General features: G+C 47.9%; 2 protein-coding genes across 3 annotated transcripts in view; both read left to right on the top strand.

Moving 5' to 3' along the window:
* Positions 1-3,407: 3,407 nt before the first annotated feature.
* polr2a (RNA polymerase II subunit A) lies at positions 3,408-17,962 on the top strand. Its single transcript, XM_030338021.1, has 29 exons — positions 3,408-3,494; positions 4,144-4,276; positions 4,373-4,509; positions 4,622-4,792; positions 4,929-5,210; positions 5,355-5,516; positions 5,617-5,837; positions 5,964-6,096; positions 6,196-6,320; positions 6,634-6,844; positions 6,958-7,167; positions 7,383-7,551; positions 7,743-7,837; positions 7,974-8,177; positions 8,293-8,515; positions 8,677-8,860; positions 9,394-9,565; positions 9,675-9,780; positions 10,356-10,561; positions 11,113-11,376; positions 11,715-11,922; positions 12,019-12,119; positions 12,240-12,344; positions 12,571-12,753; positions 12,925-13,128; positions 13,242-13,428; positions 13,534-13,647; positions 13,746-13,895; positions 14,188-17,962. Exons 1-29 carry the CDS (start codon positions 3,408-3,410, stop codon positions 15,315-15,317), a joined length of 5,877 nt encoding a protein of 1,958 aa, XP_030193881.1. The 3' UTR covers positions 15,318-17,962.
* Positions 17,963-21,578: 3,616 nt separating this feature from the next.
* Positions 21,579-25,871, top strand: part of capgb (capping protein (actin filament), gelsolin-like b) — a 9,205-nt gene continuing 4,912 nt past the window's right edge. The window contains exon 1 of one of the 2 annotated variants that reach the window (XM_030338189.1): positions 21,579-21,737. Coding sequence is in view for 1 of the 2 variants with exons in the window: in XM_030338186.1 (XP_030194046.1) it covers positions 23,981-24,027 (47 nt within the window). In the remaining variant the exon portion in view is untranslated. Of the gene's footprint in view, positions 21,738-23,729; positions 24,028-25,871 lie in introns of those variants that run through there. The other variant, XM_030338186.1, reaches the window with a different exon arrangement.

Here is a 25,871-nt window from a genome sequence, read left to right as displayed (position 1 = left end):
CTGGACGTTAGTTGTATATGTTTATGTTGGTTGACTCGGATGTCAGGTAACAGTATTGTCTTGCAAAAACACTGGATATAAAAACTCTGTTGTCTCTTAAGGCATTGTCAATGCATTAAAAACATCTTTGGAAGTTTTGCAACAAAAAATATACAAGCATAAATAAGTAAATAGGCATGAAGGGTGACATAAACCAACGATAATTCATTCAATAGTTCTTAAAAAGCATGGAGTATTCAACTTTATCAGAGGTGTAATAGCAGGGGTGAACCCAGGTGTAGCTCATTAAATTAATCATGGGTCTGTTGTCATGCCACTGCCCATTAACGTCATGTGATACACCTGAGTTCGCCCTGCTACATTTCCTTAATGAAGGCATGCTAGTACTCGATGGGAGGATAAATCCCCAAACAGTTTTCCAGAACTGCAACGAGATCTCTGAAGCCTATTATTTTTTGGTACCAACATATTTGTGACAATAGAGGGCGCAGATGTCCAATTTCGACATCCGAGTTGGCCATTCCAACCGGTTGTGCAACAGGAACTTCTTTGCAGCTAAATCATATGAACCAGAGGGGGGAGCCAAAGACACAATAAAGACTCCTTTGTATAGCTTTGGCGTTAGCATTCTTGTTACGCTGAAGTAGTGAGGTAAAAACTTTATAACGAAAGGTTATTGTTTTACAGTGCAACGTTTGGATTTACATTCGGATGCAAAGGGGAATTGATTACAATTTGAAGTGTTGTTGAAGCACGTAATGCTGCTTCAGTTCTTGAAAATGTCTTCCAGTTTCGGTAGCTCACCGAGATAAAGACATGAGCGCGTTTATGCTTTTATAGGCATTAGGCAACACCACAGCCACGATGCAACACTTCCATCTTTCAAGGCTTTTACAAATCATGGCAGTACCATAACCCGACCCCAGTCACACATAACACACATGTCAATGAGGTTGGTTTAAAATGTTTATTTAGAGACAGCGTTAATTGACATACATCTGTATTTACTGATTTTTGGACGAGAACGATTGCTGGGGCACATACACATTATCTAAACAACCTACGAGGAAAAAGGATAGGCGTCAACATGGGGGTATTTGGACCGCTGTAGAAACAGCATTATGTAAAAGTCAAATAAATTTACAGTATGGTACGGTCTTAAAATGTAGGACAACCTAAAAGAGAGACGATAACTCATTTCCCGTCCAATGTTACAAAGAACAAAACAACCAATAAGTGAGTGTACCACGTCCATACTGTAGGATTACTCCATGGTAACACAATGCCATAGATCCCACCTGCTCCATTAATAAGGCATAACTGAAAGAAACCAAGTCTCGTCAATAAGCTACACAAATCACAACCCATGGCATCAGAGATGCACTGGTCCTCGTTACCCACATTGTCTCCACACACTCCTAACTAAAGAAAAAGGGCATCTCCTTGAGTCACACACCTCGGAGGACACCATAAATAGGATACGATGGGCTGCAGGTTAATCAAACGATTAGTAAAATAGGCCGAATTGTATGAAACGAAGCCCACAGTTCAGTGGTCAGGTCTGGCAACAAGAAGACACCGGGCCTCCATCTTTCTTTTTTCACAACATCGTCAACCCCGCCGCCGCCATGTTGAAGTGACGGAGACGAGCTCACCGAACCAGGCGATTAGTCTGGCGACAAAGGCGATCATAACGAGCGAATATGCCCGGGAATATCCCATATGCAGGGTCCAACACTCACTTAACGTTACCACAACCCCGTCTCCCAAGGTTCACCTTGAAATGAAAATATATAATCGAGCCTAAGATGTTAAAGAAAGGGGAATTTAACACGAGTAGAGTCTAAATATCGTATTTAACTGCCGCCAAAAAGACATTAAAACGAATAAACTGGTCACCCACACCCGGTTACCAAAACGCTTGCGTTTTGTGTCTCAGGTTGAGGGACCAACATCGAAAAGGCGATTAAATTACGGACATTATTTAGCTAGCAGCCCGCTAGTTTACAGCTAGCTTCACAATCGGCAGCGGCAACAAACACTGGCCTGGTATAAACACATTATCCTACTACTGTTTGAGTGGACATTCACAGCATTATATGACAAACTAATCGACTAGTGTTGTTCCGAAGACTCTAAAAGACAGATTAAAACCTATGTTACAACTTCTTACCGCCAAAGCCAGGGTCCCTGTTAAAAGGCATTGGAAAACGAGGCCTACTTTTTAAAATTGGCTTTAAATAGGGAAATGAACACCTAAACATGTAATTACAATGCTCGCCATGAAGTTTACATACCACTGTACCGTACAGTTTAACAAAAGGTACGTATAGTTTCAGAAATTAGGTAATTATAACACCGCAGGCTTTCTCCGACTTTTCCCGGTAGCTCTACTGGAATCGTAGTCCACCGATCGGCACGGAGTCACAGGCGAGTCCGAGGCTTACAACTTTGTCCCGTAAATTGCAAAACGCCGAGAATAAAAGCTGAACTTTCGATGGCCATCCGTTACAGCAACCAAAATAATACCGCTAGTCCAATTTTGGGTCGAAAATATCAAAGAATATAGCTTTTGTTCTTGTGGTTTGTTCCTATTTTTTGTAGGCCTTAACCACGAGCTTCTTTTCTTGGAGTCGAAGCTGGTTCAGAGCGAGACCAACGGTAGAACACAGATTTTTTTTATTTTGCTCAGAGGGAAGAAATTCATATCGGTAAATTTCGGCAAACATCGGAAATGAGGCGGGGTTTGTCCAAATTATTGACGTTTCCTTACAACTCGATTGCGATTGGTCGGTGGTGTCATTTTCTTGCATATTATTAAAGAAAAGCACCAATCGTTGGGAACAAAATAAAATATTCAAATTCTACAATCCAGAAGAGCATAGTGGAACCGCCTCTGTTAATTTATATCCAATAAGATGGCTTTAAGCTTTGGCTGATGACGTCTAAGCAGATACCATTCGTAGGCTGAACAAACGTGCTTTACGATTGGCTATACGTGTAATATAATATATTATTCATGATGTCGTGGGCAATAGCCAATGAGATCTTTACGATATGGATCCAAGCCCCACCTCTGAATGAGCGAGTCCCTACACTTTGGAGTCTGTAAACCCGTAGCATATATCCAGTCTATAAAAACGATCGTTGGGCACACTAGCCCTCAGAAGCGCGGAGAGCGCTCCACAGAGTAGAACATAAAAAGGGAAGGGGATAGCCGGTAGATAGAATAGTTGGGAATAAAACGTTTATAATAGGTTCATAGGGCAGACAGAAGTTGGGATATCGCCTTCGGAGACGTTCCGGTCACCGCTGGCGGCCTGGACTTACTCCTGGTTACAATTTAAAGCTGTTCCTTCTCACAAAGCGGCGTGCCGAGGGAGGACGCGTCTCTTTGAATAGACAGGATGCACGGACCGCCCTCCGGCGACAGCGCATGCCCATTGCGCCTCATCAAGAGAGTGCAATTCGGCATCATCAGCCCAGATGAACTTGTAGGTTTTCTTTTGGGGACTGGGTATTCATTTATTCTCTGATCGTTCACACATTAATATTACGATTTCTTCACTAGCCTTGCGGTTATGATTTCGTATTAAAGACATGGTTCTATTAACAAGGAAGCGTTTGCTGTTAGCCTAGCATAGCTAGCTATGTCGAGCTAGTGAGGCTCGCGCTAACTAGCAAGGGCATATTGCAGGAAGTTGGTCAAACTTTCAGCATACCGTTACTAAATCAGGCCATCTCATGAATTAAACCCCCTATATTATTGACCGTTTTACACGTATACTTGCACATAAATGTCACCAGGCGAATAATGTACGCTATAAAGCTAATTCCTCTGCCGTTACGTTTTCACAAGTTTGTATCACCCTCGACTGATTTAAATATAAGGAAATTCTAATAAAAGCTAATTCCAAGAAAGTCCTTGCTATACATGTTTGATTTTTTCGCTATACGTTGTTTTGGTGTATTAAAGTAATCATATTTGGCAATGACCATTCTTTAGAATGTTGGTTTGTTTTTAACTTTTTTGTTGGTCGTGATAAATTGATCATGGGATTCAACTGAAGGCATGACCAATTGACCATATTACGAACTTGTTTCTAATCAATTCAATCTTTTACATCATGGCTATCTCTTCAGAAACGGATGTCAGTCACTGAAGGGGGAATTAAGTACCCCGAAACCACTGAAGGAGGTCGTCCAAAACTTGGTGGCCTCATGGACCCAAGACAAGGGGTCATAGAAAGATCTGGAAGGTGTCAGACATGTGCAGGTAAAGTTGGGCCAGCGTAACTCATTCCATATCTCGTTACACAAAAGGTAGGGAGTTAACCACATTGACCTCTTCCTACTTCCACTTGTTTTCCAGGCAACATGACAGAATGCCCGGGCCACTTTGGGCACATAGAACTGGCAAAGCCAGTTTTCCACGTCGGCTTCGTAACGAAGATCATGAAGGTTCTCCGATGCGTCTGCTTCTTCTGCTCCAAACTACTAGTCGATTCGGTTCGTATGCCCACACTCATTTCAGTCGTAACTCAGTCCAATGGAAAGCCTCTGTTTTGGTTTCGTCTTCAAAAATGTTTAATCTTTCATATGTGTTTATTTATTACCACAGAACAATCCCAAGATCAAAGACATCCTGGTGAAATCGAAAGGACAGCCCAGAAAGCGACTGACTCACGTCTACGAGCTTTGTAAGGGCAAAAATATCTGTGAAGGCGGCGAAGAGATGGACAACAAGTTTGGCGTGGAACAGCAGGAGTCAGAGGACATCACCAAGGAGAAGGTAACGTTGTCACCATCATCACTGTCTCTCTGCCGCTAATGCAACCAACACGGTCGTACCTCTCCATCCACGGCTTTGTTCCTTGTGCAACACTTTTCTGTGTGTCCTCACAATTCTCTGCGTCCCTCTCCTCCAGGGTCACGGGGGTTGCGGGCGCTACCAGCCGCGCATCCGACGCTCCGGCCTGGAGCTGTACGCGGAGTGGAAGCACGTCAACGAGGACTCCCAGGAGAAGAAGATCCTGCTGAACCCTGAGCGCGTGCACGAGATCTTCAAGCGCATCTCGGACGAGGAGGACGTCATCCTCGGCATGGACCCCAAGTTCGCCCGGCCCGAGTGGATGATCGTGACCGTGCTGCCCGTGCCCCCGCTGGCCGTCCGACCGGCCGTGGTCATGCAGGGCTCAGCTCGCAACCAGGTACACCCAGCTGGGCTTCTAGAGGGTTAAACGGCATCGTTTTCATTCGATGGGGGGACACTTTACTTCTCTTGAGTGGGAGCAGTTGTTTGACTACCCTTGGTGTCCGGCTGAAACTCATGCGCCACACGGTGTGTCTCCCAGGACGATCTGACGCACAAGCTGGCCGACATCGTCAAGATCAACAACCAGCTGAGGAGGAACGAGCAGAGCGGCGCGGCGGCCCACGTGATCGCAGAGGACGTCAAGCTGCTCCAGTTCCACGTCGCCACCATGATCGACAACGAGCTGCCGGGACTGCCCAGGGTACGGATGTGTTCTTTGTTTGAACATGAAAACCGAAACACAATTTATTTTTAATACATTCCTAATTAATTCCTCATTTTCTTCTTCTTCTCCTTTACAGGCGATGCAAAAGTCTGGGCGCCCGCTCAAGTCCCTGAAGCAGCGGCTAAAGGGGAAGGAGGGGCGCGTCCGCGGTAACCTGATGGGAAAGCGTGTGGACTTCTCCGCCCGAACCGTCATCACCCCGGACCCCAACCTGCAGATCGACCAAGTGGGCGTTCCTCGGTCCATCGCCGCCAACATGACATTCCCGGAAATCGTCACACCCTTTAACATTGACAGGTATGACACGCCATGTCTTTTCAAATGTCTGACTATTTATAGACCTTTTGTTATTGTGTACCGGATGATCCCTACAAGTGTTTTATTGGTATGCTAAAACATAGCACTTCCCTCTAATGTCGCCAGGTTACAGGAGCTGGTACGGAGAGGAAACAGTCAGTACCCGGGCGCCAAGTACATCATCCGAGACAACGGGGACAGGATTGACTTGCGGTTCCACCCTAAGCCGAGTGATCTTCATCTACAGATTGGCTACAAGGTAAGATCCCAGGAAAAATTCCAGTCCATAGTGGAAACGCATCACATCTAAAGTATTCCCAATTAACAGAATATCCCCCCCCCCCCACCCCCTTTATAGGTGGAAAGGCACATGTGCGATGGAGACATCATCATTTTCAACAGACAGCCTACGCTACATAAAATGTCCATGATGGGGCACAGGGTGCGAATCCTGCCCTGGTCCACCTTCCGAATGAACCTCAGGTACAACATTGTAAACTGAAATAATTGATGTAAACCCCCTTTAATACATCGGGCTGTAAAACGTCAGTTAACGGTTGGTTATTCCTAAGTAATACTAGTAACCTCATATTTGTTTTGGCGGCACTCCCTCTGGAAAGTACCTAACCCTACTTATGCTGTGATTGTTCCCGTTTTTATAGTTTTACGATCACACAGTGAACTGTGTCATATAATCAGCACCTCCGGTGCCACATATTTTTCCAGTACGATCAGAGTTCCCGCTCCAAACGGGTTAGAGTGTACACGGTCAATAACAAGCCCCTCCTCCCTCTAGTGTCACCACTCCATACAACGCTGACTTTGACGGGGATGAGATGAACCTGCATCTCCCCCAGTCCCTGGAGACCAGGGCTGAGATCCAGGAACTGGCCATGGTGCCTCGTATGATCGTCACCCCCCAGTCCAACAGGCCCGTCATGGGTATCGTGCAGGACACCCTCACAGCCGTACGCAAATTCACCAAAAGGGACGTCTTCCTAGAGCGGGTAAGGTCTACTAGATCCGTCGTGTCGTGTTTAAGAAAAGTTTTTGCTTGCCGACATTAAAGTACCGTTGGTATTTTATTACTAACCTCGTCCGCTGCTCTCTCCCATGGCAGGGAGAGGTGATGAACCTGCTGATGTTCCTCTCCACGTGGGACGGCAAGGTCCCCCAGCCGGCCATCATCAAGCCCCGCCCCTTTTGGACGGGAAAGCAGATCTTCAGCCTCATCATCCCCGGACACATCAACGTGATCCGGACCCACAGCACCCATCCAGACGAGGAGGACAGCGGGCCCTACAAACACATCTCTCCCGGGGACACCAAGGTCCGTTGCGCCTCGATTCCGACGCCACATGCTAGGCCACCCCTCTGAACCTCTTTATCATTCAAATCAAACTTTACTTATAAAGAAATATTCCCAGCAGATTTGTAACGGGACATGACCGTTTGCCCCTTTCCAAAATGTACATCGAAAAATATTATGAAACTATCCCACAAACGTCCCACTCACCTTTGCCCCGGGTCCCACTGCCTCCCCAGGTGATCGTGGAGAACGGCGAGCTGATCATGGGCATCCTGTGCAAGAAGTCTCTGGGTACGTCGGCGGGCTCCCTGGTCCACATCTCCTACCTGGAGATGGGCCACGACATCACCCGGCTGTTCTACTCCAACATCCAGACGGTGGTCAACAACTGGCTGCTGATTGAAGGTGAGGAGCCCAAGCAGAAGTGGAAGTTAATATATAGGGGGATATTTCTGCGTAAAGTTATGTTAGGACGAAGCCTGTTGAGTAGTATATAGTATCTAAAGACCCTTGCTCGATGTAGTGGGAATGATTGACTCACATTGTTTATACGTTCATGGTCGGTTGTACTCACCTTCATTGTTTGTGATCTCCAGGTCACTCCATCGGTATCGGTGACTCCATTGCCGACGCAAAGACCTACCTTGACATCCAGAACACAATCAAGAAAGCCAAACAAGATGTGATAGAAGTAAGGGCACTGCCACGAGACAAATTCAGTACAACCAGTCATGCAAGCACCAGAGACGATTGTTTTTGGAGCACCGATCGAGCTAAAATAGGAGAGTACCTAATTTATTTGCTGTGGTTTTCCCCTTTTCTTCCAGGTCATCGAGAAGGCCCACAACAACGAGCTAGAGCCCACGCCCGGTAACACACTGAGGCAGACCTTCGAGAACCAGGTCAACCGAATCCTCAACGACGCCCGTGACAAAACAGGGTCTTCTGCGCAGAAGTCTCTGTCAGAGTACAACAACTTCAAGTCCATGGTGGTGGCCGGCTCCAAGGGGTCCAAGATTAACATCTCCCAGGTAGGCAGGCCCGCACCTAACGGCACCGGATCCTATTGTGTCGAAAAAAAGGGGGTTTATAATCCTTCATCATCCTCCAGAATCCTGACCACATCGTGATCTCGCCCCCTTGCAGGTTATTGCCGTGGTGGGGCAGCAGAACGTGGAGGGCAAGCGCATCCCGTTCGGCTTCAAGCACCGCACACTGCCCCACTTCATCAAGGATGATTACGGCCCTGAGAGCAGGGGCTTCGTGGAGAACTCCTACCTGGCCGGCCTGACGCCCACAGAGTTCTTCTTCCACGCCATGGGAGGCCGAGAGGGGCTTATCGACACAGCCGTGAAGACAGCCGAGACTGGTGAGCCGAGGCGGTGAAACGAAACTGAGCCGAGGGGGACATGAAGTGGGAATGGGAGAGCAAGTCCACCTGTCGACATTTTCCAGAAGAGTCCCTAGAGGTAGAGAGGGGGGAAAATAGCAGGTTTTCAGTCGGATACAATTTTTATTTTTCACCTCCAGGTTACATCCAGCGTCGTCTGATCAAGTCCATGGAGTCGGTGATGGTGAAGTACGACGCCACGGTGCGTAACTCCATCAACCAGGTGGTGCAGCTGCGTTACGGCGAGGACGGGCTGGCCGGAGAGGCGGTGGAGTTCCAGAACATGGCCACGCTCAAGCCCTCCAACAAGGCCTTCGAGAAGAAGTGAGTCGGGAGGGTCTCTCGTCGTGGTGTGTTTAGAGGGCTTGTCGCTGTGGAGATAAGCTAATGTGTATTATCTCACAGGTGTAATGGTAAGGGAGAAGACGGGTGTTAACGTTAGGACGTTAATTAGCACTGGTACTACCTACAGACCCTTACCTAACTTCAAGAGCTACCACCAGTGTTAATATCAGAATATTAGTGTAAACATGTACGTTTATAGTGGTATATAGTTATCTTTCTTTTGATAAATGTACTTATTGTAAGTCGCTTGGATAAAGGCGTCTGCTAAATATCTCAATGTAAATATAGTTCCTAGTAGTTTGTGGTACTGAATCAGTACGATACAAGACTAGTAGGCACTACGCTTTTGCATCGTTTAAACACTGGTCCACGGTTCATGGTCTTATCTTTCCTGCGCTGTTCTTAAGTCCTTCGGTACAGTAAATCCCTCAGTACGGATTCCTTGGACGTCTCGGGCCGCGTGTTCAACATCGGTGGCTTAAGCCCGCTCTTATCCTGCCCCGTTAATCCAGGTTCAGGTTTGACTGCACCAACGAGCGGGCGCTGCGGCGCACCCTGCAGGAGGACGTGGTGAAGGACGTGCTGACCAACGCCAACGTGCAGGGCAGCCTCGAGAGGGAGTACGAGAAGATGAAGGAGGACCGTGAAATCCTCCGTGCAATCTTCCCCACCGGGGACAGCAAGGTACGGCGTCACCCATGTGGACCCCGATCAGAAACCCAACACGTTTAAGAAGCAGGAGCGGACGTGTGGAAAGTGGTGTGATTTGTATCGCTCTCTGCCTCAACTTTAGGTGGTGCTGCCATGCAACCTGGCCAGAATGATCTGGAACGCCCAGAAGATCTTCAGAATCAACCCCCGGATACCCACAGACCTCAATCCACTCCGCGTGGTCGAGGGTAGGCCATTGTCATTATTTAGATACAAGCCACACATAACACTTTGCGTGATATTTAGGTCACCAGTTAGATAGGAGTGCATTGTGGCCCATTTAGTAAATCCAGAGATAACGTGCATTTTTTCCCTCTCTAAATCAACAAAGTGATTGGTTTAACAATGGGTTGAATTTCAGTCGACCACGATTCCCTGGTCGACTACAGCCCCGATATTCCCTAGCGCCCGTCATCCAAATGGATCAATGTCTGGATATGGGATTAAATAGCTTCCTCTAGACATCTCCAGCCCTGCTGAGTTATATAAAGCTTCCTGACCCATCCGCACAGGTTATAAAAAGAGTAGAACACAGTCAGCTTAGAGTTGCAAAAGGCTCCCTGGATGCAGGGCAGTACACCGGACTTAGAGGTCTAATTCCCGGCATTAATTAACTGGAGAACGTCGACTAAACACTTCCAAGAGAGATGCTTACAATGAGTTTAAATCTATCCGAACAATAACAATGCATAGTCCAATGCCTCAGAACAACGTTGCCTACATCCTAACCCATGGATCGATCGATGGTCTTTGTCACCCGCAGGTGTCCGCGAGCTCAGCAAGAAGCTGGTGATCGTGAACGGCGAGGACCACCTGAGTAAACAGGCCCAGGAGAACGCCACGCTGCTCTTCAACATCCACCTGCGCTCCACGCTCTGCTCCAAGCGCATGACGGAGGAGTTCCGCCTGTCCACCGAGGCCTACGACTGGCTGCTCGGGGAGATCGAGACCCGCTTCAACCAGTCCATCGTGAGTTTTCGCCAGGGCATCCCGACTTGACCGCGGCGTCAATGTTAGACCCTAGGGTAGCCGTAAGCGCTGTCCCGACAAACTGTAGATGAACCGTATGTAGTTGAAGGAAGGACCGAAAGGATTTGGTTATCTATGATCATGACTATGTCTTTATATTTTGAGATATTATCGACTGAACGCAAGAAGGTTGAGAAGCTCAGCCATCCGTGAGGAACTCGGATTAGAGCCGCTGCTCCTTTACTTAGAAAGGAGTCAGCTGAGGTGGTTCGGGCATCTGGTAAGGATGCCCACTGGGCGCCTTCCTTGGGAGGTGTTTCAGGCACGTCCAGTGGGGAGGAGACCTCGGGGAAGACCCAGGACTAGGTGGAGAGATTATATCTCAACACTGGCCTGGGAACGCCTCGGGATCCCCCGTCAGAGTTGATCAATGTGGCCCGGGAAAGGGAAGTCTGGGGCCCCCTGCTTGAGCTGCTCCCCCCGCGACCCGACCCCGGATAAGCGGACAAAAATGAGATGAGATGAACGCAAGAATCCTTTCTCCCCTCCAGACACACCCCGGTGAGATGGTGGGAGCCCTGGCCGCCCAGTCCCTGGGAGAGCCCGCCACGCAGATGACGCTCAACACCTTCCATTACGCCGGAGTGTCGGCCAAGAACGTCACTCTGGGTGTGCCCCGTCTCAAGGAGTTGATCAACATCTCAAAGAGGCCCAAGACGCCCTCGCTCACGGTGTTCCTGCTGGGGCAGGCGTCGCGCGATGCCGAGCGGGCCAAGGACATCCTGTGTCGACTGGAGCACACGACCTTGCGCAAGGTAAGGATGTCTTCAAATCCTGGGGAGCAGCCCCTGGGGATTCAATTCAACAGTTGAGTCAAGGGCGCATGACGTTGTAACATTTCAGCTAGCTCTGTAGTCGGATAGTTTAATGGATAGTGATTACAATGTTCAATTAAATCTAATGCTGGGAGGCCCGTATCTGTTTCCAAGAATCACAATATCCTACTACTACCTTGAGTTGCTCAGCTAGTCTGAGTGGGTAGGACATTATTCTAATGGTTTTTAATACTGAAAGTCTCCTGCCTTCTTACTGGGAGTGGCTCGACCTTACACATTGCCTCATTAACAATACCGTTTCTCCTCCCCCCCCCAAGGTGACGGCCAACACCGCCATCTACTACGACCCCAACCCCCAAAGCACGGTGGTGACCGAGGACCAGGAGTGGGTCAACGTCTACTATGAGATGCCCGACTTTGACGTCACGCGTATCTCCCCCTGGCTGCTGCGCATCGAGCTCGACCGCAAGCACATGACTGATCGCAAGCTGACCATGGAGCAGATCGCCGAGAAGATCAACGCTGGTGAGAGCCTTGCACGGTCTCCACTGGGGGGGTTGACGCTATCGCTGGCCACGGCGTGTATACGTTAACCTGCAATGTTTCGCCATGATCGGCCAGGTTTCGGAGATGACCTGAACTGTATCTTCAATGACGACAACGCTGAGAAGCTGGTTCTGCGGATCAGGATCATGAACAGCGACGAGAACAAGTTCCATGAGGTGCGAAGGATTGATGGTCTAGTCCAGTTAACCACTGTTGTGCAATGAACCACTAGTTACACACGAGTTCTGGTTATTTGACCTTTTCTCATTGTTGACTTGAATTCTTTATTTGTTCAGGACGAAGAGGTGGTGGACAAAATGGACGACGACGTCTTCCTGAGGTGCATTGAGTCCAACATGCTGACGGACATGACCCTACAGGGCATCGAGCAGATCAGCAAGGTAATGCAGGAACACCGTTTACACCTCAAATGATTTATATCAAAACACTTGCAGACATGTATAAATAAATTATGGACACGCATATTTTAGCTTGTATTCATTTTCTAATGTTTAGAACAGGTTGGCTGTTTTAGGAATAACGCCATTGGTCAAAATGTCCCTCATCATAAAAAGGACGTGTGCAAACCAGTGGTCGGTGATTCAACTCCCGTCGTTCTCTCTCCAGGTGTACATGCACTTGCCCCAGACGGACAACAAGAAGAAGATCATCATCACAGAGGAGGGCGAGTTCAAGGCTCTGCAGGAGTGGATCCTGGAAACAGACGGCGTGGGCCTCATGCGGGTCCTCAGCGAGAAGGACGTGGACCCCGTCCGGACCACCTCCAACGACATCGTGGAGATCTTCACGGTACGCCTAAAGCCGCCTCAAACTCGCCTGTGATTTAGACACATCCTGGTGTGTCCTTTGGTATCTGTTTCATTTAGTTTTAAAGGCTAATGGTGTCTTGGTTTCTGTTTCACTTTTCCGTCATACTCTGCATACTTTCCGCCCTCATTCCGATGTCCTCTCGCCTGTTAGGTACTCGGTATCGAGGCCGTCCGAAAGGCCTTGGAGCGCGAGTTGTACCACGTGATCTCCTTTGACGGCTCCTACGTCAACTACCGCCATCTGGCCCTGCTCTGTGACACCATGACCAGCAGGGGCCACTTGATGGCCATCACACGTCACGGCATCAACAGGCAGGACACCGGCCCGCTCATGAAGTGCTCCTTTGAGGAGACGGTGAGTTTGCCCGTTATGAACGAGTCTTGACTGCTGTCTGAGCGTTGAAACGGGAACCGCGTTTCGTGGCCCTACTCGATTGGCTTCTCAACGGCGCCCTCTCCGTGTCACAGGTGGACGTCCTGATGGAGGCGGCGTCCCACGGGGAGAACGACCCCATGAAGGGCGTGTCCGAGAACATCATGCTGGGCCAGCTCGCGCCGTGCGGCACGGGCTGCTTTGACCTGCTGCTGGATGCGGAGAAGTGCAAATACGGCATGGAGATCCCCACCAACATCCCCGGCATCAGCGTGGCTGGACGTAAGTCGGAGATACCGCGACCCCGCTCCCTTGCCACGAGGTCATATTACTTTTTGTGATAAAAATATTTGACCTTTTTTTATTGATGTATATTCTTTTCTGCAGCTACTGGAATGTTCTTCGGCTCAGCACCCAGCCCCATGAGTGGCATGTCCCCCGCCATGACCCCATGGAACACGGGCGCCACCCCGGCCTACGGCGCGTGGTCCCCCAGTGTCGGTATGTGTACACAAGGCCTGCCCTATATTCCTGTGGTGTTCCTCGTGTTTGCGTTCCCAGTGACTCACCGTCTGCCTTTTCGTTCTCCCCACATCCAGGAAGCGGCATGACTCCCGGGGCCGCGGGCTTCTCGCCCAGCGCCGCGTCCGATGCCAGTGGCTTCTCTCCGGGCTACTCGCCAGCCTGGTCCCCGACCCCTGGATCTCCAGGCTCTCCGGGTCCAGCCAGCCCCTACATCCCCTCTCCAGGTAGGTTCTGCTCCTCAAGAGGGCTTCACGTTCGCTGGCGTCCATGTTGGCTCGCACCAGGCGAACTAGCTTCCACCCACTTGTTGTTGTTGGGTTGTTGATGGGTTGTAGTTTAGCTGAAATGGATTTGAAGTATAATTTAAAAATTGCTTATTTCCGTGTCAAGCATTATATGCAAATGCTCCACTCAGCAATTATAAGTAGTTCCTAATTGTGTTCCTAAATATCAACGCTCTCTATGTGAATGTATGGACTGACTTGTAAATCCGCCTTCTGTGTTTTGACCTTTCAGGTGGGGCCATGTCCCCCAACTACTCGCCCACCTCCCCGGCCTACGAGCCACGCTCCCCGGGTGGGTACACCCCGCAGAGCCCCGGCTACTCCCCCACGTCCCCCTCCTACTCCCCCACATCCCCCTCCTACTCCCCCACCAGCCCCAACTACAGCCCCACCTCGCCCTCCTACTCCCCCACCTCGCCCTCCTACTCCCCCACCTCCCCTTCCTACTCCCCCACCTCCCCTTCCTACTCCCCCACCTCCCCCTCTTACTCCCCCACCTCCCCCTCTTACTCCCCCACCTCCCCGTCCTACTCCCCCACCTCTCCCAGCTACAGCCCGACCTCGCCTAGCTACTCCCCCACCTCACCAAGCTACTCCCCCACCTCCCCCTCCTACTCCCCCACATCCCCGTCTTACTCCCCCACCTCCCCCTCGTATTCCCCCACCTCGCCCTCCTACTCGCCCACCTCCCCCTCCTACTCCCCCACCTCGCCCAGCTACAGCCCCACCTCTCCAAACTACACTCCCACCTCCCCCTCCTACTCGCCCACCTCCCCCTCCTACTCCCCCACCTCGCCATCCTACTCCCCGACGTCGCCCAACTACACCCCCACCAGCCCCAACTACTCCCCCACCTCCCCGTCCTACTCCCCCACCTCGCCCTCCTACTCTCCCTCCAGCCCCCGCTTCACACCCCAGTCCCCCACCTACACCCCCAGCTCCCCGTCCTACAGCCCCAGCTCGCCCTCCTACTCCCCCACCTCCCCCAAGTACACCCCCACCTCGCCCTCCTACAGCCCCAGCTCCCCAGAGTACACCCCCACCTCCCCCAAGTACTCCCCCACCTCGCCCAAGTACTCCCCCACCTCTCCCACCTACTCCCCGACCACGCCCAAGTACAGCCCCACCTCGCCCACCTACTCGCCCACCTCTCCCACCTACACCCCCACCTCGCCCAAGTACTCCCCCACCTCGCCCACCTACTCGCCCACCTCGCCCAAGTATTCGCCCACCTCCCCCACCTACTCGCCCACCAGCCCCAAGGGCTCCACCTACAGCCCCACCTCCCCCGGCTACAGCCCCACGTCGCCCACCTACAGTCCGGCCATCAGCCCGGACGACAGCGACGAGGAGAACAACTGAGGAGCCTCACGGGAGGAGGAGGAGGTGCGCCGGCCTATAGGGGACCCCACCACTCCTGCGCCAGCGGCCCCCTTGCCCCACCTCGAGGTGGACAACTGAAGGAAAGAATAACGCCTTTTTAAAACCAACACCAACAACCTGGGGCGGGGAGACCGAGGGGCTTAAGTCACGACCACACAAGAGCCAGAGGATACATTTCTGGTTCCTTGCAAAGGGAAGTTGACTCCTCCCAAGCCCCCCCCCCCCCCAAAAAAGATACATATATATATATTTAGTACTCTTTGAATTCAGTAGACTTGGAACTGTTTCGTCTAGAGGAAGTGGCTGCCTTCTCAAAATGTACACTAGTTTGTTTTTAATTGGCAGTTGAAGCAGATTCTTTTTTTTCTGTTTGCTCCAACTGTCAACACGAGTTGAAATGTAAGGAAAAACTAAAACCGGGGGGAGAAGTGGTGAACAGGGGGGTTCTCTTTACCTTCATCCAGTCTCTCTCTCTCCCTCTCAACCGCGTCTCCCAGTTCAGTATTGGATTGGGAAAGTTGGAAGTATTGCCAAACGCCTTACGGGGGGAAACAAAAACTAGGCTTCCAGTGGCTGAAACACCTTAAAGCGTAGGCCTACGAAGTCGCAGCAGTCGAGGAGGAGTGGGCGGTGGAGCCTGTCTTTTGTGCATATTTTACTGAAGTGTATCTACATGTAGACCTCATCTTTCTTTTGTAAATAAACAGTGGCTGCCACTTTTGCAGAAGCCCTTTATGTGCGGGTGGGAGGGGGACAGCCTGGAGCCGAGCGGGTTTTTAATATATAGAAAGGCGAGTGGCTCAAATACAAAGAAATCGGTAGGCTTATTTTTTGACAATTTAGCGTTTTAGTAATAAAAACAAAAGAGCTACGGAGGGGGTTTTGTGACACGCGCTGAATAAGTCCTGGCTGACGGGGGGTGAGAGACACTGGCATGCAGGCGAGCGAGACACACCTAAAGACCCAACCTATTCCATTGCCATCACTCGTGGCCTGTCGTACCCAATCTCCTACCACGTCCACCTTACCCCCCCCCCCCCCAAAGACTAACGTGAATGATGTCATGAAGCATCCACCAGCATCCCCATGTCCCCCACACTTCAAAGACTTGTACAAAAAGAACGCTTTTTTTTCTTTCTTCATCCTTTACACGCATTTTCCCTCTACACTGAGAACCCTAAAAAAAAAAGATTTATGACATATTCTTAACGCTCAGAATAAATATATTTTGTCTTTAAATTTAGTTTTGGAAAGTGAACTATGGGCGGATGAGGGATGTTTAGTTTGGAGTTACTGCTTTTGCCATTGATTGCATGAGTAGCCCATAGAATGTTTTAATCTAAGCCTTGGGTGGATCCCTTTCCAATTTCTGATAGCTGATGTGTAAACAAGTCCTCCCTGTATTTTTTGGGACTTGCTCAATTTATTTAATAAAAAACAAAGTTAATTATTCTGTGTGAATAAGAATAGAGAAAAAAAAAATCTTTGGTTTGTTTTGAAGGCTTTCTAAAACCTGTTTGCAGGAGGCTCTGAGGCTCAGACACTGCAGATGAGTGGTAGTGTCCTTTTACTTTTTATAACTCACCATCCCCCTCCACACAAAAAAAACTGTTTAACCAGCTTGTTTCCCTTGATGGAAAAATGGCTGCTGGTTTTCATTTAGGCTTGGCCACGTTTGACATGCTATGTTGAATCCTTTTGAGTTTTTGGACACCAGGGGGCGTCAAATACAGCAGTGTCCACATGATGGGACAGTGTCGCTTAATAATTCCACACCCACTACGTTGGTGTGACATTTATTTGTATATTAAAATAAGTTAATTCATGGCCAAGGGTTAACAGATTTCCCAGGGGCCTGGTTACGTTTGTTAAGGAAGGCAATTGTTTAATTCGATGTGCTTGAGTAACATCAAGATGTGTGCCCCCCTTTCATGTTCTAGGTTTACTTGGGGTCTCGTCCCTTTATATCCCTTTCATCCCCAAGTAATCCTGATTGTTTGAGATCAGTGTCGGTTCTGTTTTCTACCAGTGTTTGTATACCTGTGATTTGGGGTGAAATCTCTGGGATCGGGCTGGGAACATAGGATATGATTACCCTGGGAGTCCTCTTGGATACGGCGTTTTTCAGTCCCACCAAACATCTGGCTCACGGTATTGCTAAAAGGAAATACAGGCTGATATGAGTCTACCAAATATACCAATTGTCTAGAATTAAAGGGACATTGCATCGTTTGGCCTTTCACATCACACAGAAGCGCAGATTGCACTATTGGGACATACTTTCGGTGGGACTTCTGATCTATTTAAGAGTCCTAAGATGGGGTCCGGCTCTAACTCCCAGCCAGTCCCACCGTCCTTAACCGTGCCGTCCAGAGCGTTCTGGGTGTCTGGACTCCCGGGTGTATGATCGCGGTTGGCTGTCGTGCGTGTGAGCGTGTGTGTATTGTGGAAGGTGAGCGTGTGTGCCTCAAATGGGCCAGACAGGGTTAGGAGTTGGGTGGGGAGGGTAAGGAATGTTTAAATTAAATAAGTTGCCACTGTATAGAAATCAACACTTCATTCTCTGTACCTTTTGTTTATGTTTTTGACTTGATGAAAAAAAAGTTAATAAAGGTTTTACTACAGCCCTGTCTTTGCCATGCTTAAACGTTGATAGTCATTTCAGTCTTGTCCTTTTAAATATTTGACCAGCTGTTTTGCACATGCCTAAATTATACAATCAAACATGATTCTATTATGTAACAACTAATTCCACCAACTTTCAGTTTACATTACTCATTGAATTAAATCTTAAACCTAGAGCCCACCCTTAATAGCCCCATGTTAGTGCCAAACTTCCACAAACAATCCATAGAAATCCATTACATGATTTAGTCGCCAGTCTTCCAAACGGGTCCATCCACGGGGGTCATCTCTACACAGCAAAGATTTAATCTAAGGCCTTGGTCATCTCTGTCAAGCTCGTGCTGCAATGCTGGCCCCCTTCTGCATGCATCAGCTCGGTCAGATCAGCGGTAAAAGTGCATGGAAACCATACGGTTTCCATGCTGTTTAGCACTTTTACCGCGCCATTCTAGGGCCAGTTTGTGGCCTTCTTGGCTTTCCATAGACTGCAGGCCCCATGCAACATGCACATGCATACACACACACACACACACACACACACACACACACAAACAGCTTGTAAATCCTAATAAAGGTGACGGTATGAAGCAACCAGGGCAGTACCTCCAGACTGGAGCCATATCCTGAGGGCAGAACTGCTCCCTGTGTGTTAAGTTAGTGCTAGTTAGTTGTTTCTCTTACAGTTAGTTTCGACACAGTCTAAACCAAAAACAAAACATTTTCACGCAAGATCATTGCCGTCGAGCAAGGAATTCTCTAACAAGGTCCCACTGACGTTGGGTTGGTGATGACATTGGGGCCACATTACCCTATCCCAGGTGTCACCACCACCATGGCAAGGACCACATGAGGCGCCCGCAGGCCTGTTCTAAAAATAGCACTACTCATTCTTGAACAACTCTTTCCCACCTTTTTTAAGTCATTGTTGATAATTATTGTGAGAAATCATTAACATGACTTAATTAATTAACATGCCTTCACATAGATGAGTATCATTAATCATCAATAGTAATATATAACTAAACGCAAACTGAGCAAATTTGTTATTTCAGAAGAGTGTATAGAACTGGGTGCCCTTCGTATGACTCAGTACCCATGAAGTAGCTCTCAGGTTCAAAAAGGTTGGTGACCCCTACCTTATCCTGTACAAATGGTGCAGTACGCATTGTACCGATGAGAGGTGTGTCTCTGCGTGGGCTGGAGTGTGCATGCGTGCTCACCACGTGGACTGGAGTTGTGCCGTTGGCCTGCAAAGTGTTCATGGTCCCCCTGGTAAGCCAGGCTGACGTCAGGTCACGCCCTACACAGGACCAAGGACACAGATAACACACTTCTATCATTTCAGATTTGTGCTGTGAGCAAACGACTTCTGGTGTAATAAAGACAATGCGTTATATCTAAAGGGAAATGTAAGGGCATCTCATTTCACTGAATGATGATTTGCACTTGTGTGACAACAGGTCATTGATTTCATTTTTGACTACACATGCTTGCCACTAGAGGTCACCCAAGCCTAATTCTTGCTTACTTTCAACCTGTTATAAAATGATGGGAGATCGGGTAAGCAGCTGCCTACACCAGTGAGTGATTAGGCTTTGAAATAATGATAATAATAATTATACAATAAATAATTAACCTGGTGACGTCACCTGTTCAAACGAAATGAGTACATTTAATGTAACCACCACTAGTAGTATCTAAACTAATCTTAAGTAACGAGAAAACATATCTGCGAGAGCACTCACCATTGCGGTGTCATTGGCCCCTTACCACCCCAGTCGCATGGACGATGCCACAAACGTGTATTCTTCCTCTGAAACAATGGATTTGGACTGAAAAACACCCATTTCATAAGCGACTACAAATAATTTGCTGACTGGGAAAAGAAATGCTTAAACTCTCGGACTAAGCTAACTTTAACTCCAAAGGATAGGCTAAATCTTTGTCCAATCTACGCAACGGAAACTCGCAGAAATAGTATTTACGCGCGAGTCGTTATGGTAACCAGATTTCGGTGTTGGTGTTCGAGGAAACCTAAACATGTATTACGTTTTTAATTGTTTACCCGTACCCTGAAATTGGCATTAAGGCCTCTGACAGGTAAAATAATTGTTTTCGTTTTACGTTTGTAATTTAGGTATAACCAATACACCAATCAGACGCAACAAAACCTTTTCGCTCCCTTGTTTATAGACGATGGGGCAAATGAGTGACGCCTCTTATTCTTGGAATTAGTGATTCATTGTAGGAATAATAAAAGGCTACATAAATGTTATTGATGGAGTCACTAACCACATGACATAGGAGCATGCATTATCCATGCAAATATTCTTCATTACAATGACTGTACCATGCATGTGTTGGTACTTAGCATATCGTGCTATACTTGCCATATATTAAACATGATACATTTCTATTGGTGTGGGGGGAAAAAAGCTAAACATAGCATAAGAGGAAGTTCAAGGAAACTACAAACTACCACTGCTGCATAATTTAACAACAAATTAATTAATTATAATTTGAAAAGACAACATTTTCTTCTGTTGTAGCCGTCAATTGACATGGGGGACACATAATCTTACACCAAAAAGTTTCTCCAACACAAAAATAGAATTGAAATCAAATTTGTTGTGGGGAATGACAAACAATTTCTTACTTCTGCTTTCTTTCCAACAGTTGTGCGGCCCAGCTAGTAAAATAAGTGTTTTCTGTGACTTTGCCGGTAATCACCATGCAGACGTGGGGGTAAGTCACTGGGAGTGCCAGGTAGGTGTTACTTACCAGGGTGTGTCTCGGGTTGTTGAGTCCATTGGTGATTAATCATGTGAACGCGCAAACGTACATACACACACACACACACACACACACACACACACACACACACACACACACACACACACACACACACACACACACACACACACACACACCACACACACACACACACACACACACACACACAAGTTCGGTTTGACTAAGAAAGGGATTCCAGCAGAGCAGTCTTGGATATTACTCACATTGTAAAGTCTACAAGCCATGCCATCAAGTAACCCATTCTAAAAATGTTAAAACATTTTATTAAGGCCCTTTGAACGAAGTATGTTGTTCTTGTTGTCAAGAGACAAGAGCAAGTGGTAATTTCCCCCAAAATGTGGATGCTACCTAACGTCTCTAATCCAATCAGATCAAGTAAATCATTCGGGGATGATTACAGAGAGGACATTAATGCGCAAGGCCTCGGTTCAATCTGATTGTACTGATCTGATTCACTATGAAAAGAGTAAAGAACAAGTGTCTCGAGAAAGCATCTCGGTACCTTGAACAGAAGCCTACATATTGTAGGTGGGTAAAAATATGCTGGTCAAATAATTTACTATCAAATAATTCTAAGTTTGTTGTACTTTATTTTGTGTCTAGGATTTAAAAAAGCTCAAATCTCCACATTGATAAAACAGATGACAACTAACTGTTTATTACTAGGCCGTTGAACGGGCCGGTCAGGCAGACGAGCCCAGTTTGAGAACGCATTCGGTTGCTTTAACTTTTTTTCCCTTTTTCTTTTTTTTTGTTCCATTGTGTGAGAGTTGGGGGGCAGGGCTGAAACAGCAGAAAGCAGGAAATATGCTGTGGGTGTGTGTGAGAGAGTGAGAGACAGACTGAGAGAGAGACAGAGACGGGAAGAGCAACAGAGTTAAAGTTTGTTTAGAACGTGTTTGTCTTTGCCAGAGAGCACTTTGCCCAGACCTGCAGCCCCTGAACTACATACTTTGCAAGGTAAGCCTCACAGAGAACCGGAACTCTTCTCAACAGCATACACTATATTTTCATCCCATCAAATTTACTTTTTAATTACTTTCTTATCTTTGTTGTTTGACTGTGACATTTCATACAAATTCTCATTCTCCTTGACGGCCGGTTTTCCAAATCTGGCCATGTCACATTCTTTCTGGAAAATAGCGGAACGAAATCTGAGGGTGGTGTGACTCGACTCTGTGTGTGTGTGACTTTGTGTCTCTGTGTGTGTGACTTGTGTCTCTGTGTGTGTGACTTGTGTCTCTGTGTGTGTGACTTGTGTCTCTGTGTGTATGACGTGTGTCTCTGTGTGTGTGACTTGTGTCTCTGTGTGTGTGACTTGTGTCTCTGTGTGTGTGACTTGTGTCTCTGTGTGTGTGACTTGTGTCTCTGTGTGTGTGACTTGTGTCTCTGTGTGTGTGACTTGTGTCTCTGTGTGTGTGTCTGCAATGAGTCATCACCACAAGACCATACAACCTCAATTCCAGACACCATCTCTTGCGCTCTATACTTATTTGCCCTAGTTACTATTTACTAATTTCCCATAGACTTTAATCCAAAATGTACTTCCGGTGAATTAAAATATGTTTAATTAAGAAGAGGGGTTAGGGGTGAGCTCCCCGCTACCCTAGGATACCTGCAGTACCTTTAGCGTTGAGAGTTGAACCGAATAGTGCTCTCCGTCTGTCTACACGAGTTCCTCATTCCGCAAATTCTCTCATTATTGATCGGATAGTTCTGCCTTTGTGGGGTCATGAATACTATAGCATATTGAATGATGATGTAGTGGACTGCTGTGGAGAGGGCCGGTGATGTCCGAACAGGCGTCTGGTTTCTATTTACGTAAGTCGATAGCATGGATTGGTTTAAAGAATGTTTTGTTTGTTCCTCGAAAGGCAGTCCAGCAACAAAGGCATACACCAAAGCCGTCCCCAAACGCGAACCACTATAACTAAGTAGACCCACTGTCAACCTTATCATCTCAACGTGGAACTATAATCTTTGTTGGTGAGCTTTGTTCTGCTTTCTGTTGAAACGATGGCTTTATTTAGCTCTAAAGCTGAAAATAAAGCTCATTGCTTTATTTCCCAGCTGCCTGCACGTTGGCTGTATGATATTCAGTTGTTCTTCCTTCCTCTAAGAGATGCACCCTACCCAACACACAGGCACACATATCCTATCTGCCCCCCCCCCTCCCCGGTTTCCCCTTGAAGCACACACAAATGCAGAACACACCCCCACACACACACACACACACAGCGCCTATGTCAGAGCACCCCGTTGTCACTCACCGCCCTCCGGGCTCTAGGGACCTGTGAGTGTGCCGCCGGCTCTCATATTTCTGACTGATTAAAGGTGCATGAATGGCTGATTGGCAGAGTGACCCCCGTACCCTAGCTCTGACCTTATGCGCCTCCATCTCCCCCCCCCCCCCCCCCCCCTTCTTTGTGAATATAGGCCGATGTAAGCGGTGCTAGCAGAGTGAGTAGACAGACGGCGTAGTGACAATCGCACAGCCCTCACGGCCCCGACAAATGACGTGTCGCTATTCAATTCATTTTCCTGGTTTCTGCTCTCTTCCTCTCTCTCGCTCTCTCTCTCCCCCCTCCTCCCCCCTTAGTTTGGTGGGTAAACATATTAGCATCTTTCGGAACCATGACAACTCATCATTCATGATTCAATATTTTTTTATTAAATGGAAGATGTTGTGAAAATGGAATTTTGCATTTCATTCTCCCACCATGTGAATACGATCTGTTGGTCTTAAGGAAGAGACTGGGAGGAGAAAGGCTTATACACATAGCGTTTGGGTTTTTTACCTCACGTTTGGACAAGGCTGGGAGGCGGTCTAAAGAGAGGAATCACAATAGATGAGGGAGGGGGCGACATGAGAATCGGGGGAGTGACTTCTACATTTAAGGTCTTTGACCATGATCAATTTGGTGTGTTACTAGCAACCTGGAACCAGGAACCCGACTCCCCCATTGGCAACACACACATACATGCACACGCACACACATGCGCACACACACACACACACACACACCCATCCATGGGCTGCGGGTATCATCACCCGAGGTCCAGCTCCAGTTACCGCCCACATATAAGCTAACCAGGCCAGGTAATAGGCAGACGGTTGGGGCTACCTTGGCTCACTTTGAAAACACACGCAGACAAACCTGCTGTGACGGACCCAGGGTCGCACACCTCACCGGACGCACAGGATGGATCCGTATTTGGAGTGCGAGCCGGAAACGCCGGCCATTATGCAGTTAAGTGGCAAATATGATGACGCCCCTTTCAACTTCTCCTTGGCTGGTCGTCTCTCTCTCTCTCTATATATCTCTCCTTCTCTCACTCTCCTCTCTTTCCTTCTTTTCCCTCCTCTCTCTCTGTCTCTCCACTATCTATCTTTCTCCTGTCTCTCTTCCTGCTTGCAGCCTGCAGAGCATGATTGAATAATATTGCTCTTATCTTTTTCGTCTTTTTCAAATGGTCGGTTTACCGTCCATGTTCTGCTTATTAAATTAAACTCCCATCGTTTGTTATGGTGGCAACAACTTCTGTATTGTCATGTGGCCCTACTGTCATGTGACTGTGCACCGATGCACAGAAGGGAATTCAGACTTCAATGATTTGTTTTTGTTTTCTTCTGTCTACGTAATCTATTTAATAGTATGATGGAATTTGACTTTGGCTTTGGTTGGTTTAGCCATACCTATGAGTTGCAGTTAATGCAAGAAAGGGCTAGGCGGGAAAAGTCCATTCTCTTAATTACATACACACACACACACACACACACACACACACACACACACACACACACACACACACACACACACACACACACACACACACAAGAGTGCCTCTGTTCATTGTGGCCTCAATTGTCTCTGGTCTAGATACTCCACTGACTTTGCTGGCCATTCTGAGACATATTCCATGAACGCAACATGCCCACCACTACATCAAAACATAATTTAAGTCTTTGGCAGGATGTGTTCAATTATTTTCCAAGAATGGACAAGAGCACTCATTTCAATCTGTTGTGTTATAGGCCTATAGCCGGTGATCAGTGAAAAAGTTGCATAGTGTGTAAGGTTGTATTAGGTGGTTTTGTTTTATATAGCAGGCGTCATGTCTGATCTATAATGGTTCTAATAGCATAAACTAGTTAAGAGTGTATCCTGGGTTTTTGTGGGTCTTAAATGCATTATGTGAAAAGCTGTTGCTGTTGTCACAACAAACCATAATACTGTGGAGGTGTACGATTAGTGACGTGTGACTCATCTAGCACCTCTCTCTCTCCTTGCCACGCCCATGGTCTTGTGAAACCACATACTACGCCTGTAGTTGGCAGGGCAGTGGTGGGTGGGGTGGGGTGTGTGTGGGGGGATGGGGGGGGGTCACGTTGCATGGAGATGATGTAATCTAGACCTGCTGTCTCAGCCAGCCGTGCAACACTTCATTTAGGGATGCGTGCCCGAGCCAAACGTCTCATAACAAGCATTTACATGACCTCTTTATCTGTGGTCTGATAAGAGACGCCGGGAGATCCCATTCTATACCTGCCCCAGCAGTCACACAGATCTTAGGCAACGTTCGTGACAAGTGGATCACACCCCATCAGAAGGTCTAGTCTCGCTTCCTCTTCCTCTTCCTCGTGTCACGCGAGAAACCCTCGCAACCGGAAGTCTACGACACCTATCCAACCGCCTCCCTCTTCCTGTTCAGAAAAATGATTCACCAATACCAATTCATACACACGGATTTTCAACCCCATTGTTAAACTAAACTTGGTTCTGCTACAAGGGATGAACGATGTTCGATTCCAGTGGATACTCTTTATGAACCTGGGTAGGGTTAGTAGATAAAACTAGTTAAGACAACACCCATTGACCTTGGTTCATGTGCCATCTAAGAAGCAGACGCTTAATTAGGAGCCACCCCTGTGTGGTTCATTATGAAGACACCACTCTGAAAAGTGTCTGTTGTTCTCTCTCCCGCTCTCTCTCTCTCCCGCTCTCTCTCTCTCTCTCTCTCTCTCTCTCTCTCTCTGTCTCTCTCTCTCTCTCTCTCTCTCTCTCTCTCACCCTCTCTCTCTCTCTCTCTCTC

The sequence above is a fragment of the Gadus morhua genome, chromosome 17 (assembly GCF_902167405.1).
Source record: "Gadus morhua chromosome 17, gadMor3.0, whole genome shotgun sequence".
Classification (NCBI taxonomy): Eukaryota; Metazoa; Chordata; class Actinopteri; order Gadiformes; family Gadidae; genus Gadus; species Gadus morhua.
This window is presented reverse-complemented; position numbering and strand designations above follow the sequence as displayed.

Bases quoted from the DNA above. Each gene is read 5' to 3' on its own strand.
- polr2a (XM_030338021.1), top strand. From the start codon at position 3,408: ATGCACGGACCGCCCTCCGGCGACAGCGCATGCCCATTGCGCCTCATC. The intron at 12,754-12,924 runs GTACGCCTAAAG...CTCGCCTGTTAG, and splicing joins ACATCGTGGAGATCTTCACG to GTACTCGGTATCGAGGCCGT. The intron at 13,648-13,745 runs GTATGTGTACAC...CCCCACATCCAG, and splicing joins CGCGTGGTCCCCCAGTGTCG to GAAGCGGCATGACTCCCGGG.